Source organism: Ixodes scapularis, unplaced genomic scaffold (assembly GCF_016920785.2).
Source record: "Ixodes scapularis isolate PalLabHiFi unplaced genomic scaffold, ASM1692078v2 PGA_scaffold2__306_contigs__length_199485367, whole genome shotgun sequence".
In the NCBI taxonomy this organism is placed as follows: domain Eukaryota; kingdom Metazoa; phylum Arthropoda; class Arachnida; order Ixodida; family Ixodidae; genus Ixodes; species Ixodes scapularis.
In genome coordinates this window covers 30,911,707-30,926,179 of record NW_024609857.1, presented here as the reverse complement: position 1 = coordinate 30,926,179, position 14,473 = coordinate 30,911,707, and the positions used below count along the sequence as shown (strand labels likewise).

The window sequence follows — 14,473 nt, the reverse complement described above, 5'->3', positions numbered from 1 at the left end:
ACGATGTCCCGGTCCCACTTGGTTCCGCCGTTTACATTAGGGCCCGTGGTTTCATTTGCGTGGAGTGTTCTCTTCTTTGTTAATAGGTACATAGTAGAGCGCACATATGCGGGCGAAGACTTGACTGGAAGTTCTGTCACGCAGGCTGCCGTTGACAAGATAAAACAACTTTCAAAGGCCATCCTCGGACACGCGTACTACCGCGTTTTTTGGGACAGCATGGTCCTGTTTGGTGGACAAAAATTACATTTTTCAGTCGTACCCGGTCGTTTCCAAATTTATTTTACCGGAACTTTTTTTTTTTTTTTCTTACACCGTTATTGCACTTTTAGCCATTTCGGACGCGAAAAGACGGTTCCAGACGTGTTTGCCAGGACGGGCCTTCAATCGACTTCTTGTCTCGTCCAGGGAGTCCCAAGCAAGCAATGCTGAGCGCAGTCGTGGAAGCGGTGTCTGACCTTTTGTAGCAGGTTTTATCGCCGTCAAAATATTGGTTTGGAGCAGCCCCAGACGGTTTTGGAGCAGATGCCAACATCTGTTACATCTTGGAAATGAAATTAGTGATTGTATCGATCGCTAGATTAGTGAAAATGATTGAAGTTTTCTTTTTAATACTGAACCATATTGCTTAATAGCCTTCTTAGAAAAGGGAAAAAGTGCAGAGTAGGAAATTCTATTTACAATGGATATTTTAAAAACTGTTTAAACTGAAGCCATATGTAGCTCAACACTTCAGTTGAGATAAAGCCTCCCTCCCCCTCCTCCTTTTACACTCGGAAATTTATTTAGCCTGTAAATATAATTATTGTAAAATGTCAGCAAAAACCAGCATATCCGCTAAAGCAATTAAATCTATCAATAAAAAAATGCGCCCTTCCCCCCTCCCCCGCTTTATGAAGCTACCAAACTGCAGATCATATCATAAACTGCAAAAACCACCACCAAATATTATGAAAACCTTCAGTTGTGCTTTAGAAGTGACACTGCGCTTTACCGGCGTTGAAAACAGAGTTGAGTCAAAGTTCGCTATCCTTGACTACTACACAGGAACTGCCTTGATTTAACGTATTCATTTAAAAATAGACTCGTGTTTGTTTGTTTGTTTTTCCCCTTTCCGGTACACCCTTTTGAGAAATAGAAGTCAACCTACAGTCAAAACCACAAAAGGTCGACCAGTAATAGTACTCAGCTTAATTTCCGAGCCGATCGCGCTAACCCAGACGCATCTCCGTGTCAGCTGCTGCTCCTATGCTGTTTCACCTTATGATGTACAGTCGTCCTCAATATGAGCGTGAACACGCCGCCGTCGACCGATTGGTACTGACAGCTCCAGCTAGCGGCGCTTCCACGAGTCACTGCGAGAATAAGCACCTGCGGAGAAAGGACGGATGCGCTGCTGCGATAGCGTGTATCACCCCCGTTCTGGAATCTTAAAGCCGCGCGCGGCCCGTCTGTTTTGTTTTATTGATAGTTGGAAGCGCTGGTTGTAATAAGCAATCGGCCACGGATTGCGCTTTTTAAACGACAAATCCTGCTGTGTAGCTTGCGCGTGTCGGCATAGTCGATAGTCACTCTTGATGGTACAAAACAAATCTGTTTGACAAGGAAGTAGGAATCGGGGGCGTTATGATTGGGTCTTGGAGTTGGTATCAGTGAAGACGTTTTATCTATACTTCGTTTCACCTTAAATGCAGACGCAGCCGATGCCACGAGCTAATCGGACCAATCAGACAGCGTCAAAAGCGCGCCATCATGCTTGTTCGTCAAACAAATACATGCGCGCCTCCTTAGAAAAAAAAAATCAGTTCCGCGTTAACGAAAAGATAGCGCACGAAGCGAGATCAGAAAAACGGAGCGCGCGTGGAGGGTCGCATCTACACTGACCCGTTCAATTTTTATAAATATATAAAGCAGCACTCACTGCCTTATCCAGACTGACATGCAAAAGGGGGTGGCGTGCGTTCTCGTAACAGCCCATCCGTCCTTTCTGCGCAGGCGCATATTCTCGCAGTGACTCGTGGAAGCGCCGCTGGCTGGAGCTGGCAGTACCAATCGGTCGACGGCGGCGTGTTCACGCTCATATTGAGGACGACTGTACCTCAGGAAAGGCTACAAGCGCGAGCTCCTCGTTCTAGGGCACATATCGGCGGCACAAGCTCTCGTGCGTTAAGAGCAGCTCCCAACGCTATGAGCTCGCGCTTCTAGCCTTCTCTGCGGTACAACATAAGGTGAAACGGAGTATAGAACTCTGGTGCAAAGCGGTGAAGCTTGCCGCGCGCGCGCTGGAGTCGGGCGCTGAAGGATGGCGCGAGCGGCGCAAGTGCCAAATAAATTGGGGTGTGTGTATGTTTATACAGACTAGGGTCGCTAAACTCGTCAACAAAAATATTCTTTGTGTTATGATATAGCGGGGGGAGGAGCCGAAAGATTGCTGCGAAGTTTTCTTTTCTCACAAACCCGCAGATCCGTCTGTCTTCGTGACGTTTTTCGTTGAGGGGACGAAAAATCCCTACGCCTCCCTAGACACCGAACAAGAGCAGCACTAGAGAGCGCGCGGAGACGACCGTGGCTCATACGTGTGACGTCACAACAAAGATTATCAGCTGCGACCGACGTGTTTGATGGTCTCTAAAAAGCACGATGGATGCTTGGGAATTGCATTTTAAAATCAACACCGCCGAAGTTGATAGTCTGGTATCGTTCTTATTTCCGCCGATAAAGCAGAATTTACTAAAAAGCGTCCCTGCCGTTCTTTTGATTTATCTCGGCCTTTCGAATCTGACGAAAGTGTAGCCCGACGTGGCTAGGTCACAACCAGCCGACTACCGTTGTCCACTTTCGGGCGAATTTCGCCTCCGGGCAGTTGTCCCTTCATTGGCGGGATAAAATCATTTTATGGTAGACATTCGAAGATCAGTCAGTTTGGGATTAAGTATGTTTATCAACGGAAATAAGGAAGTAAAAGTAATGTCAGGTTGTCAATATTGGCGGTGATGCTTCAAGAACGCAAGGACACTAAACTTGACATCGTCGATTTGAACACGCACCATCAAATTCGTCGTTCACAACTGATAGTCCTGACTCCATCGTCAAAGATATCAACTATAAAATGACGTCACTGAACGCTCCCGCACACTATATACGTGCGCTGGCACGAGTCTTTCGCTTGAAAGTCTGTTATGGCCACTCTTGAGTTGATGGAACGCGAGCCGTTTTACTTCCAGAATCTCTTGAACCGTTATTTCGAAAATTGCAGGCTGTGCTCTTCCTCGTCATTGCTCATTGGAACACCTCTAAGCAGGGTCGTCGAAACAGGAGGATGGGGAGGGAAAAGGGATCTAGCCCCCCCCCCTCCCCCAGTTGCGTCGAAAGAGAGGGCAAGGGGCATAAGGGTGGAAAGGGGGGGGGAGGGGGGATCGCCCCAGCCCCGAACCACCATAGCATTTCAGTTATAATAAAATATTAGGGGAAAGGAATATCCCCCTTCTTCACCACCATCACCTCCTCTCTCTCTCTCTCCCGAACAATTTCTACGGCCCTTCTTGAGACTCCTATTTGTTTGTGCTTGTGTGTGTGTGTATGTTGGTCGTACCTTAATTCTTTCTTTAGAGCGCAGCTCTCCGGCGCCCATTTCCGGGTTTCGCGGCGTGGGCGTCGCCGTCGGCGTAACCGGCCCGCTAAATTTAGCGCGAAATTGACGTCACATGACCTCAACACCAATTCAATTCCCAGCTACGCGACTTCAACGCCAGTTCACTCCTCCACTAGATTGTCATGTGATGTCCTTTTCCCTGCTAAATTTAGCGGAGAAACTGAATGGGAGGAAGAGGGGAGGAGGGGCATACTCTCCTCTCCGTACCCTCCCTTATTCCTCAAGAGTTGAGCTCTAATTTCGCATTACAGATTTGTAAGTCTTTAATTTTTTTTCCTTTCTTCGGCTTTTTTTTTTTTTTTCGTTTTTTCTCATCTCTCAGACATTACCGACGTCTCTACACAAACCGCCTGTGGGTGACCCCGGTGGCGTTGTCGACAGTGGCGGAAGATGAGCTCTATAAAGCCGCCCGCGTACACCGCGCACGGCTCCTCAACATCACAAAGTTCAATCTTCGCCTCGATTCCGAAGCGAAGATTTTGGCCTCAAATAACTCCTTCCCAAAGTTGTGAAACGTCACTTCGTCGTCACCAATAACTTCCACAAACGACGATCTTGCGACGAGAAAGTTCAGAGTATTTACCGGCCGCCTAGGTACAATTTACGCATCATTGACTCTGAAGGGGTGTCCAAACAGGACACTACAAAACGCACGACTCCGACAAATCGTGAAAATTGAAGCGGGCGCGTTCGCTTCCATTTTCACGATTTGTCGGAGACTCGGGCGAGACGTCATCAGTGCAGCCGTTCAATCGGCTGGCAGCACGGTGTTGCTCGCACACGCTTAGATGGAGCTCGCTACGACTGTTTTACATTCTCGCTGGAATTTGAGCACCGAGAGCGCTTGGATGATCGACACCTCGCTCGGCTTGACGTCAGCGTCGCGAGAGTCCAATTAGCGCGTTCCGCAACTTTCGGACACAAAGTTGTGCTCGACGAGTTTAGCTACCTAGAACTTAGTCTGCCTCAACGAATGACTTGTCTCCCAGCTGTAGATGAGCAATTTAGCCAGTGCAGTACAACCACTAGCCTGGGGTCTTTAACGTGCGTCACGCAGTAGTGATGCACGACCGCACCCCGGTACGATGATCATCCAGATCGAAACGGGCAGGGGTGGGGACTGAACCAAGGATCCTGAAAATCGTAACTGTTTTTTTTTTTTTTTTTTTTTTTTTTTTTTTTTTTTTTTTTTAAGCACATTTCGAGGTATTAACGATTGTAAACGAAAACTGGTTTCCAATTCCGCGCTTTGCGAATGTTATTACCATGAATCATCACCAGCTCGCTTGTTTTTTAAAGTATTATTGGTTTTGTTCTCAGCATTTTAAACAGCCTAAAAGGTTTCGCTGTCCCTTCGAATAACGGTTCTTGCTGATACTCGGTTGGATGATGGGCCCTTTTTTGCCTCACGATCGCCGATGCGTGACGACTCGTTCGCGGCCCATTAAGTGCACGCCACAAATTAAGCCATCGTGAACCTAGAAACAGGCGCGTTAAGACGTGTCTTTAATGAGCATGTGTGGCTGGCACGGCAGTTTAGAGTACCAACACTATTTATTTCTTTAGTTTGCAAACGTACAAGCCACTAAAAAAAAACACTCCAAACGTCCGAGAAAAAAAAATCCCGAGATCCCATTTTAAATCTTAATCGTCAAATTGGTCACACACAATTTCTGACGTCTTCGTACAGCTAAACAAAAATGAAACAATCACCCCCCCCCCCCTTCCCCCATGCAATGACTTCACGAATTAGTAGCAATGGATGTTTTCGTTGGGGACACCAGAACAAGAGTCGACAAGGTGCCGATGGAGTTCGTAAAGCAGCTACCTTTGAGGAGGCGACCCGTCGACGACGCGGTTGAACAGTTCAGAGTCCGAGCGACGCAGGAGGGGAGCAGTTGACGTTGCCGGGCGACTTACCCTGAGGAGCGCCGCAGTCTCGAGTGATCTCTTGGGCTTGAACGACAAGCAGTTCGCCACGGCCCGGCGGAGGAATACAAAGGCGCGTTTATGTAACAAAAACAATCACGCTGCTTTTATTTGGTTTTGCGACCGGCGCAGGGCCATTGGGGGCGTCTCGCGCCTGCATTTGTTTTGAAAATACGCCGCGGCGTCGTCGCCTGTTCTCCGCGGCACTGGCAAAGCCGTGCTTCGTCCACCGCCTTCGCTCGGTAGCTATGTACACAGGTCTCCACACGCATGCACTCACTCACACACTTCATCACGCCGTCCCACTGACCTCCTCCACTTCCGGGGGCTTCGGTGCCTCAGCCTTGTCCAGCACACTGTCCAGCGCCCTGTCTAACGCCTTGCCTAGCGCCTTGTCCTCTTTCGACGACTGTGAGCTGCTCCCGTTGGCCTTGGAGACCTCTCCGTTGGTCTCGACAGCCGACGAGCTTTGTTCTAACGAGCTGTGGCTCCGGCCTGAGCTTCGTTCCCGCTCCCGGTCAGTCTCGCGGCTTTTCCGGTAATCCCCTTTGCTGCGATCACGCTCACTCCGTTCACGATCACTACGGTCTTTATCACTGCGCTCGCGATCCTTGTCGCTACGCTCACGATCCTTGTCGCCCTTTTCTCTATCACTCCGATCTCGATCCCTATCACTCCGATCGCGGTCTCTACTTCGATCTCGATCTTTGCTCCGATCCCGATCTTTGCTCCGATCCGATCTTTGCTTCGGTCCCTGTCTTTGCTTCGGTCTCGATTCCTGTCACCGCGGTCCTTGTCGCTGCGATCCTTTTCACTGCGATCTTTGTCGCTGCGATCCCTGTCGCTACGGTCCTTTTCACTCCGGTCACGATCTTTGTCGCTGCGGTCTCGGTCACTCCGGTCCGATCGCTACGGTCACGATCGCTTCGATCCCGGTCGCTCCGATCCCGGTCGCTTCTTTCCCGATCGCTACGGTCCTTGTCCGAGCGATCCCGATCGCTTCTGTCTTTGCCGTCGGTACGGTCTCGGTCTCTGCGGTCACGGTCGTTCCGATCCCGATCACTTCGGTCACGATCGCTTCGATCACTGCGATCTGCGCGATCACTACGCCGCGAGTCCCACTCGTTGTCTTCCCGAGACCAGCGGCTCCTACGCTCCCCTCGACCGCCACTGCCGCCCCCACTGCCGCCGCCGCCACCACCGCCGCTCCGCCGCCTTTCTGACATTTCGCCGAAGGCATTCGTGAACACGCGGCGATCGCCGCCAAACCCACCGCCGTCTTCGCCGTCCCTGCCTCCCCAGGCGTTATCGGAACCGCGATCCATCGACCCATCGTTGAAGGCAGGTCTGAAGCCGGGCCGCTCTTCTGGACCGTCAAACCTCGTACGGGGTGGCCCAAAAAAGCCGAAGCCTTTCCTGTCGCGATCGCCGTCGCTCTGGGGACCCTTGTCGCCGTCGGGTCTTCCGAGCCCACCGTCCGTTAAATTTGGTACACGGCCGTCTTCGGCGCCTCCCATCTGGTGATTCCAGTTCTTGGATGGCTCGTTTTGACTGTTTTTCTTTTCGTCCATATTTGCCCCCCTATCGCCCGAGTGCGCGTCCTTACCACTTTCACCGGCATTGCCTTCCTCCTTGTCAGTTGCCACCTTCTTGCCATCAGAATTTGCCATCTTATCTGACGGGTCCGAGTCTGCTCCGCCTGGACCATGGGGCCCCATCTGATTCGGGCTCATCATGCCGAAATTGGGTCCCAGCATTCGAGGCCCCGGTCCCAACATTCGCGAGTCCGGCGGTCCAAGCTTTCGAAACTCCGGCGGTCCACCCATCATGAAATCGGGAGGTCCGAGCATTCGGTGGTCCGGTGGACCTCCCATCATCCTCTGGTCTTGAGGTCCTGGAAGCATTCTGTGCTCGGGTGGACTGCCCATCATCCTGTGATCGGGAGGCCCGCCCATCATCCTATGATCCGGAGGACCTCCCATCATCCTATGATCTGGTGGACCCCCCCTCATCCGGTGTTCAGGGGGGCATCCCATCATCCGGTGTTCTAAATCTCCTGGCCTTCCCATCATCCTGTGCTCTGGAGGAATGTTTAACATCCTATGGTCCGGCGGGCCTCCCATCATGTCTGTGGTCTGGCGGTCCACCCAACATTCGGTGGTCAGGGGGCCCACCCATCATCCTATGATCCAAGGGCCCACCCAACATCCGGTGGTCTGGGGGCCCACCCATCATTCTGTGTTCAGGAGGACCACCCATCATTCTATGCTCGTGAGGTGGACCGCCCAACATTCTGTGCTCCCGTGGTACTCCCATCATCCTCTGATCTGGTGGACCACCCATTAGTCTATCATCCGGAGGACCCCCTAGCATTCTTGGTGACAAAGGACCTCCCAGCATCCTTGGCTCCTGTGGCATGCCCAGAAACCTTTGCTCCGGGGGACCCCTCAACATCCGCGAGTCCGGAGGCCCACCCATCATCTGTTCTGGAGGGCCCAACAGCCTTTGCTCCATGGGACCTCGCATCATCGGCTGTTCTGCCCCACCCATCATCCGCTGCTCCATGGGACCACCCAACATTCGATGCTCATGAGGGCTTCCCTGTCTGAAGTCCGAAGGCGGTCCCATCATCCTAGGATCGGGCCCCAGCAGTCTCGGGCCTGGAAAGTCCATTCCAGGTCTTCCATCGGGCATCGGTGGACCATCAAACGGAAATAGGGGCGGTCCTCTGAAGCGTATGGGAGGTCCCCCCAGTCCTCTTGGAGGCATCGGCGAGGAGTTAAAGCCCTGAAGTCCGACCGGCAAAGGTATCGCCGAGGGTGACGTCTCGAAGCTGCGTATCTCCGTCCTTGAGTCGCTCTGTTGTTCCTGGGAGTTGGAGTCCTCAATCCTGCATGCCTTCCGGTGGCGGCTTCTCTTGAGAGATGCCAGCACCCTGCACATTTCCAATAGAAGTTTCTTGACTAGATCCCGGAGATTTGAACTTAGCTTCGGCAGGGTGCGGTTCCTTCTGAGCACCCACCAGTCCCTGAGTGACGAATTGCGAAGGAACTCCCGGCGGAGCAGCGAGAGGCGGAAAAGACATTGGTGGTGGCAGAAGTTTCCCAAACACTGAATCCTTGGACGCCTCGCCCTGTTGTTCCGGAGGGTCCGCCGGAGTAGGAATGGCGCTGACGCTGTCCATGACACTTGTTCCATCCTCGTCTGTCGGCGTTGCATCCCCGTCGATGGCCATGGGCGTCGCAGTGGTCGCAGTGGTGTCGGTCGTCACTGTAGCCGTTGTGGCCGCCGCAGCTGCCGCCGCCGCCATGAGCTGTGCTGTTGTTGCCACGGGCAGCACAGGGGCAGACTGGGAGGTGGTCGGGAGGCTCATGGGAGGGTGCAGGGAAAGGCCCAGGGCAGTTCCTGAGATTCCCAATGGCGGTGGACCGAGGAGTCCCAGTGCACTGTGGCCCAGCAATGTTTGGGTGCCGTGGGGTGGTACCATCAGCATGTGGTTTGGAGGGGCGGGCACCCCCATGGGCACTGGTATCTGCGGCATCACCAAGCCCTGCGAGGGCAGCATGCCTGCAAGGGGGAAGTCAAGTGTCAGAGAACCTCCTCCTGCAAAAGTGCCCGTTCAGTCACCATCATCTGTCCGAGTTCATCGTGCCGTTTACCACCGGCCGCTCTCACAATAGTTAAAAAGATGGTAAAACAGGATTCCGGACAGCATTCTAGACACACAAGTATGAGAACCCAAATGTCACAAACGCAAAGCCAGAATGGTCCAAGGAATTACAGTTCGGAATTCCACACTTATTTTTGTGGCCTAGTACATTGAGTTTCTCCGACGTGTCACTCTGCAGCTAGTGTCATATAAGAAAAAAATTATGCAACTCTGAAAAGTTGAAATACAAAAATGCAATCGGTGTTACCAAATCTCAAGTGTGGCACATTTTCTTTTAAAAATGTCCACACGCCTGCATGCCACAGCAAGATTAAAGCAAGGAAAAAACACCGGATAAGTTTAAAAAAAAACTTGCTGAATGCAGTTTTAATATTAAAAGCTTGTAAAGCGATCGGTTAGAAGACCACTCCAGGGTGGTCTCAATGCTTGACACTGTCACAATTGGCACATCAGTAGAAAGATGCATGTGGCATCCAATTCAGCTTTTCTTCTGCTTCAAAGTCAATGCAGAAGGCCACTGCTTGATGGAGCGAAACGTAAAATATTACTGTTTTACCATCCCTTTAAACGGGGTACAATAATTTGAATACACACAACCCTCACTACTAATCTCTGCAAGGGGGCTGGATAACAGCCCACAGATTCCACAGTTAGTTCTAGCTTGAGCTTGAAGTTCATGTTTTTCTTGCTCTTTCCTGAACTGCTTTGTTACCACATTTGCCAAACCATACAAGGTTCTTAAGAATCCATTTCTGTACTTTCATGTACCCCCAAAAGTGCACTGGTGGCACCACCTTTCTCGTGGCTTTTTTGTGAAAAGCAAACTTCTTCAATATACTGACAAATTACTATTAATTTTTAACAAAAAAAATGAAAGCCGTCTACAACTCCCTGTAACGCCGAATTAGAGTGCAGTTCTTGAGGAGGGGGGAATGGTACTGAGGGAAGGGTACACCCCTCCTTCCTCCTCCTCATCCAGCCTGCTACTCCTCCTTCCGAGCGGCGTCGGTGTCGCCATAACCGTGAGGTCACGTGACCCTCCTGATTTCACGGGGTCACGTGACCCCGGTGGGAGCCCGGGTCACGTGACCCCGCGCAGACGGTTTGGCACAGTGCTGAAACGTCAGCATGTTAAAACTCGCCGCAATCATGCCGACGACAACGACGCTCAAGCCGGAAACGGGCACCCAAGAGCTGCGCTCTAAAAATTAAGAGCTTGGCAAGAAACAGCAATATTGCACCTTTTGAAATGGTAAGTCAAATGCAACAAACTTCCAGCGGCTTCACCGGTGCAAACAGCCTGAGCACAGACACATGGTATTGAGCCACTAGGAGATTGGTGCCCCCCACCTCTCCAACCCCAATACACTGCATCGTAAACTCGGAATATCCAAGGTCGATTCCAAGTGCCTACAAGTCAATCGCGTTTGGCAAAGCTAAAGCAAGAGAATCTCGGATCCTCTGTACTCCACTTCAGGTTAAGGTTTCAAAAGCCACTACTAAAGCGTCAAAATGAAAAATGACTGGTGAATATCCCCGTCACCACCCGTTTCAACGTGAAATCTGTGGTTTCAGAACTTGGCGTCACTAGGCAGTGGCCAAATTGCTGTGTCCCCAACTAACCCTCCCCATGGCAGCACCAAACTGCTTCCAAACCAGTGTCTTATCCTCCTCCTAGCTTCATTTCCATGGCTGCATGGCTGCATTGCTGGGAGGGAGGAGAGGGCTGTGGAAATGATGTCCATCCTAAGCTTTGCTTAAAAAGGTACTCCGGCAATTTCTTGAGCTACCCCAATTAACTATATTTTCGGAATCACCAGCCTTTACCCTTTCCAGTGCTTAGTACAGTTAAACCTCGATGTAACGAAGTCGGTAAAATTCGCAATTTACTTCGTTACATTGAAATTTCGCTAAATCGAAATTAGGCTTTAGCATGCAAAAAAAAATTCCAAAACATTTTACGGATATGAAAACTCACCGAAAATGACATTTATTTAAGGGGCAAAGTAGCCCGCGAGTTTCGCTTGCGCCTTGTTCGACAGTAGCAGCGGCGTCATACGGCGTTCGAGCGCCCAGAGCGCTTGCACGGCATCTTGCTGCCCGTGCGACGCCGTGTACATCCTTAGTACGTCCATTGCGTCGAGCACTTCCCGAGTGCTCGTGATCTCGGCAGTTTCTTCAGGATGGCGTCCAAAACGTTTGCTTTTTCGTCCAAAGAAAGAACTTTACGTTTCCCTATGGCAGCAAGCACGTGAGTGAACCGCCCGGTTGAAAAATAAAGCTGTTTAGGTTAGATGGCACTGCCCATGCGGTCGCGCCATCACGTCGCTCTCCCCCGCTGAAGTTGGCTCCCGCGCTACCCGCGGTACAGTGGACTATGATGATCAGTGAATGTCAGTGGTGATGCTGTTATGCCGTGTCAACTTTTTGCTCGGCATTTTCTGGCCAGCCCCGCGGAATGCGCTTTGCCGCATACTTCGCCGGCGCTACCGGCGCCGCATCCTCGGGCAGCCTAGGAACGTTGGAAGGCCTGTCCCCGTGAAGAAACCTATCAAGCACTCGCGTTTGCGCATAATTTTTTCTTAACCACAATTTTTTTGCGAAGTTGTTCTTTAGAGTCTATTTATTTATTGCCTTCTATGGCAATGGCACTTCGTTATATTGAAATAGCAGCAAAATGGACTTCGTTATATAGAGACTAAAAATACATGGGGTCTATGGGCAAGAAATTATGAAAAATAAAATACTTCGTTAAATCAAGGATTTGGTTACATTGAAGTTCGTTATATCGAGGTTCGACTGTATTGCAAAATTCAGGATAGTAGTTGTGAAATCTGCAAGGGAAAATAATGACAAAACCAACGTTCAAGTATACCCGCACTTTCAGTGCTGCGAAGTCAGTTGAAGGCAGGCTTGCAGGTCCAGCGGGCAGTCTAGAAATACACTATGGCCAGAATTTGTTTCCTGCTGCTGCCCAGGTTCTGGAGGGAGCTTCTAAAGCATTAATTTTACACCATGAAACTGCTTGTAATCAGTTGGGAACAAAATTTACAGTTCAAAGAGTGAACCCCTGCTTTCTGCTGAAGTCACTTTTTCATTGTTGCCAGTAGAGACTTTCACTTTGAAAAACACTGAGCACAAGAATATAAATTCAATAATATTGCAAAAAAAAAACTTTTTGCCCAATAATTGGGTTATTATTTTAGCTCTGCTTATTGACATATTCAGCAAATTTTCTGGCAAATCAGAGACTGTGAAGAGAATGCCGGAGTACCCCTTTAAACACCTCCCGCAAAGTTAATGTTTTTCAGGGTCCCACTATACAGTTCCGGAACGGCAAGAAATGGCTCTGGTTTTGAAGCAATCAGTTGAAGCGGTGAGAGGACGTGAATTCTCCGATACAAGACATTTGGTGGTTCGAACCGAGGCACGACACGGGTGAATGTTACGCAATGCCACCACAACAGGCGGCCGAAGCCTGCAACTTGTAATTTTTACATCTTTGCGATCTGCGGAACTCCAGGTTATCATACCTCTCAATAGAAACACAATAAAAGACCCGGCTATGCTCAGTAGCGCTGCAGAAGTTCCACGAGTACTTTGAAGTGGGAACTGTTAGTCCCACGAGTTCTCTTTTTTCTTGTTTGCTATATGTTCCCAGGAAAAGAGCCTTCTTGAGGAAGCAGCCTCCATCTATATTCGACACTAAATACGCTCTCTTTAACAAAACAATAGCTGACATTTCGAGGTTATCAGGAGGCTTTCTTTTAAACTTCTTTCTACCATCTTTGACTGTCCTCACTTTGTGTACACTTGCTGTGAAGATTATACTTGTCTCTATGCCGATAGAATGCTGGCAAGCAAAGCACGAAGCGGCAAGCGAAGCTGCACCGAAGAAACTACAAAACAAAGTGCACGGAGAATGCGAAGGCGATAACACGCTTCAGAAAGGTCGCCCCGCAAACTGCCGATGCAAGCACACTTAACCTTCCAAGTGCCATGCACAAGTATACTCAGGCATGTCCCTGTGTGCTCTCAGTTTTAGTTTGCTCTCTGCCTCATCCAACTAAACTCTAATTTTTGTTTTTTTTGTGTGTGTAGTTGCATGCAGGGTTGTATATTGGGAGGGAGAGTGTAGCCTGTTTATGATCTCGCCGCCTAACATCCCGACCCCCCCTCCCGAGTGAGCCAATCAGCCTGCGGCGCAAAGTGCGAGGCACGAGCGCATGAACTCTTGGCTGCTCCCAGCTGTGCGGGAAGGGCCGTGACTTTCATTCAATGACCCGGTGGAATGCATAGGATCGACATCCACATCTCGCTTCTTTCATTTTATTCTGCTGGCTCTGGCAAGGAAATAATCCTTGGTGGGTTAAAAAAAAACTAGCGAATATGTCTTCGCCATGTTTTACTGCAAACTTTCGTTCAGATGAAAAAGAAGTCTGCTTGTAGCAGATGACGCATAGCCTCAACAGTGCTCTGTGCCGAAAGCGTGCCGAAGCGTGTTACGTCAAAGTAGCGTTTGTTTCCTCTTTGCTCCCTCCTTCCTCTCTCTCTCTCTCCTTTGGCCACTCTCCTTCCTTTCCTTCAATTTTCTCCTCTCCAGTGCCTTTGTCGCAATGCCTAATGGCCATGGCCAGACTCTCCCAGTATACGACTGTGGCAGCATGAATGAGCAAGTGATGAAAACATTGTTTTATCTTGTGATGGCATGTCATCTTTTTTGTTTAGGAGACTTCTGTTTCACTATGCTCCTTCGCTGTCACAATGGCGAAGCTGTTGTTCAACCTCGTGCTTCATGGCAACACTGAGATCTAGACATTACTAATGAACTCCGTATTCAATGAATGTAAAACCGAGGAAATTACGGTTCCGAATAAACAAAGCCCAAAAGCCGCTCGAAAGAATGACCTCGAAGTCCGATGTCGAGATGCCACTGCGTAGTATCATGTAACAAAAAGTACAATACAAGAAATATGTCGCAAGTTGGTGGCATGCAGACGTCAATTAACTTTATGCCCATAAAATAGCCTCTCTTATAAATAAATATTTTTCACACATCGTATTACCGAGAGTAAAATTTGTGTTCAACACATGGGGGGGGGGGGAAAGCATAGAGGAGAGAGTGCCCAGTTTACATTTCACAGAGACAAGGAGGCTACTAGCAGACGGTAAGAGCACAGCAGGTACCTACACACGTTTGCAAGTACGGCTTCAGGGTGTTG

General features: G+C 49.9%; 1 protein-coding gene across 1 annotated transcript in view; it reads right to left on the bottom strand.

Moving 5' to 3' along the window:
- Positions 1–5,665: 5,665 nt before the first annotated feature.
- The window catches only part of LOC120839275 (SR-related and CTD-associated factor 8-like), a 55,766-nt gene continuing 46,958 nt past the window's right edge, over positions 5,666–14,473 (bottom strand). Inside the window, 5 exon segments of the mRNA XM_042291786.1 lie at positions 5,666–6,319; positions 6,322–6,486; positions 6,489–7,707; positions 7,709–8,467; positions 8,469–9,148. Of these exon segments, the coding sequence (XP_042147720.1) occupies positions 5,874–6,319; positions 6,322–6,486; positions 6,489–7,707; positions 7,709–8,467; positions 8,469–9,148 (3,269 nt within the window). The 3' untranslated portion in view covers positions 5,666–5,873.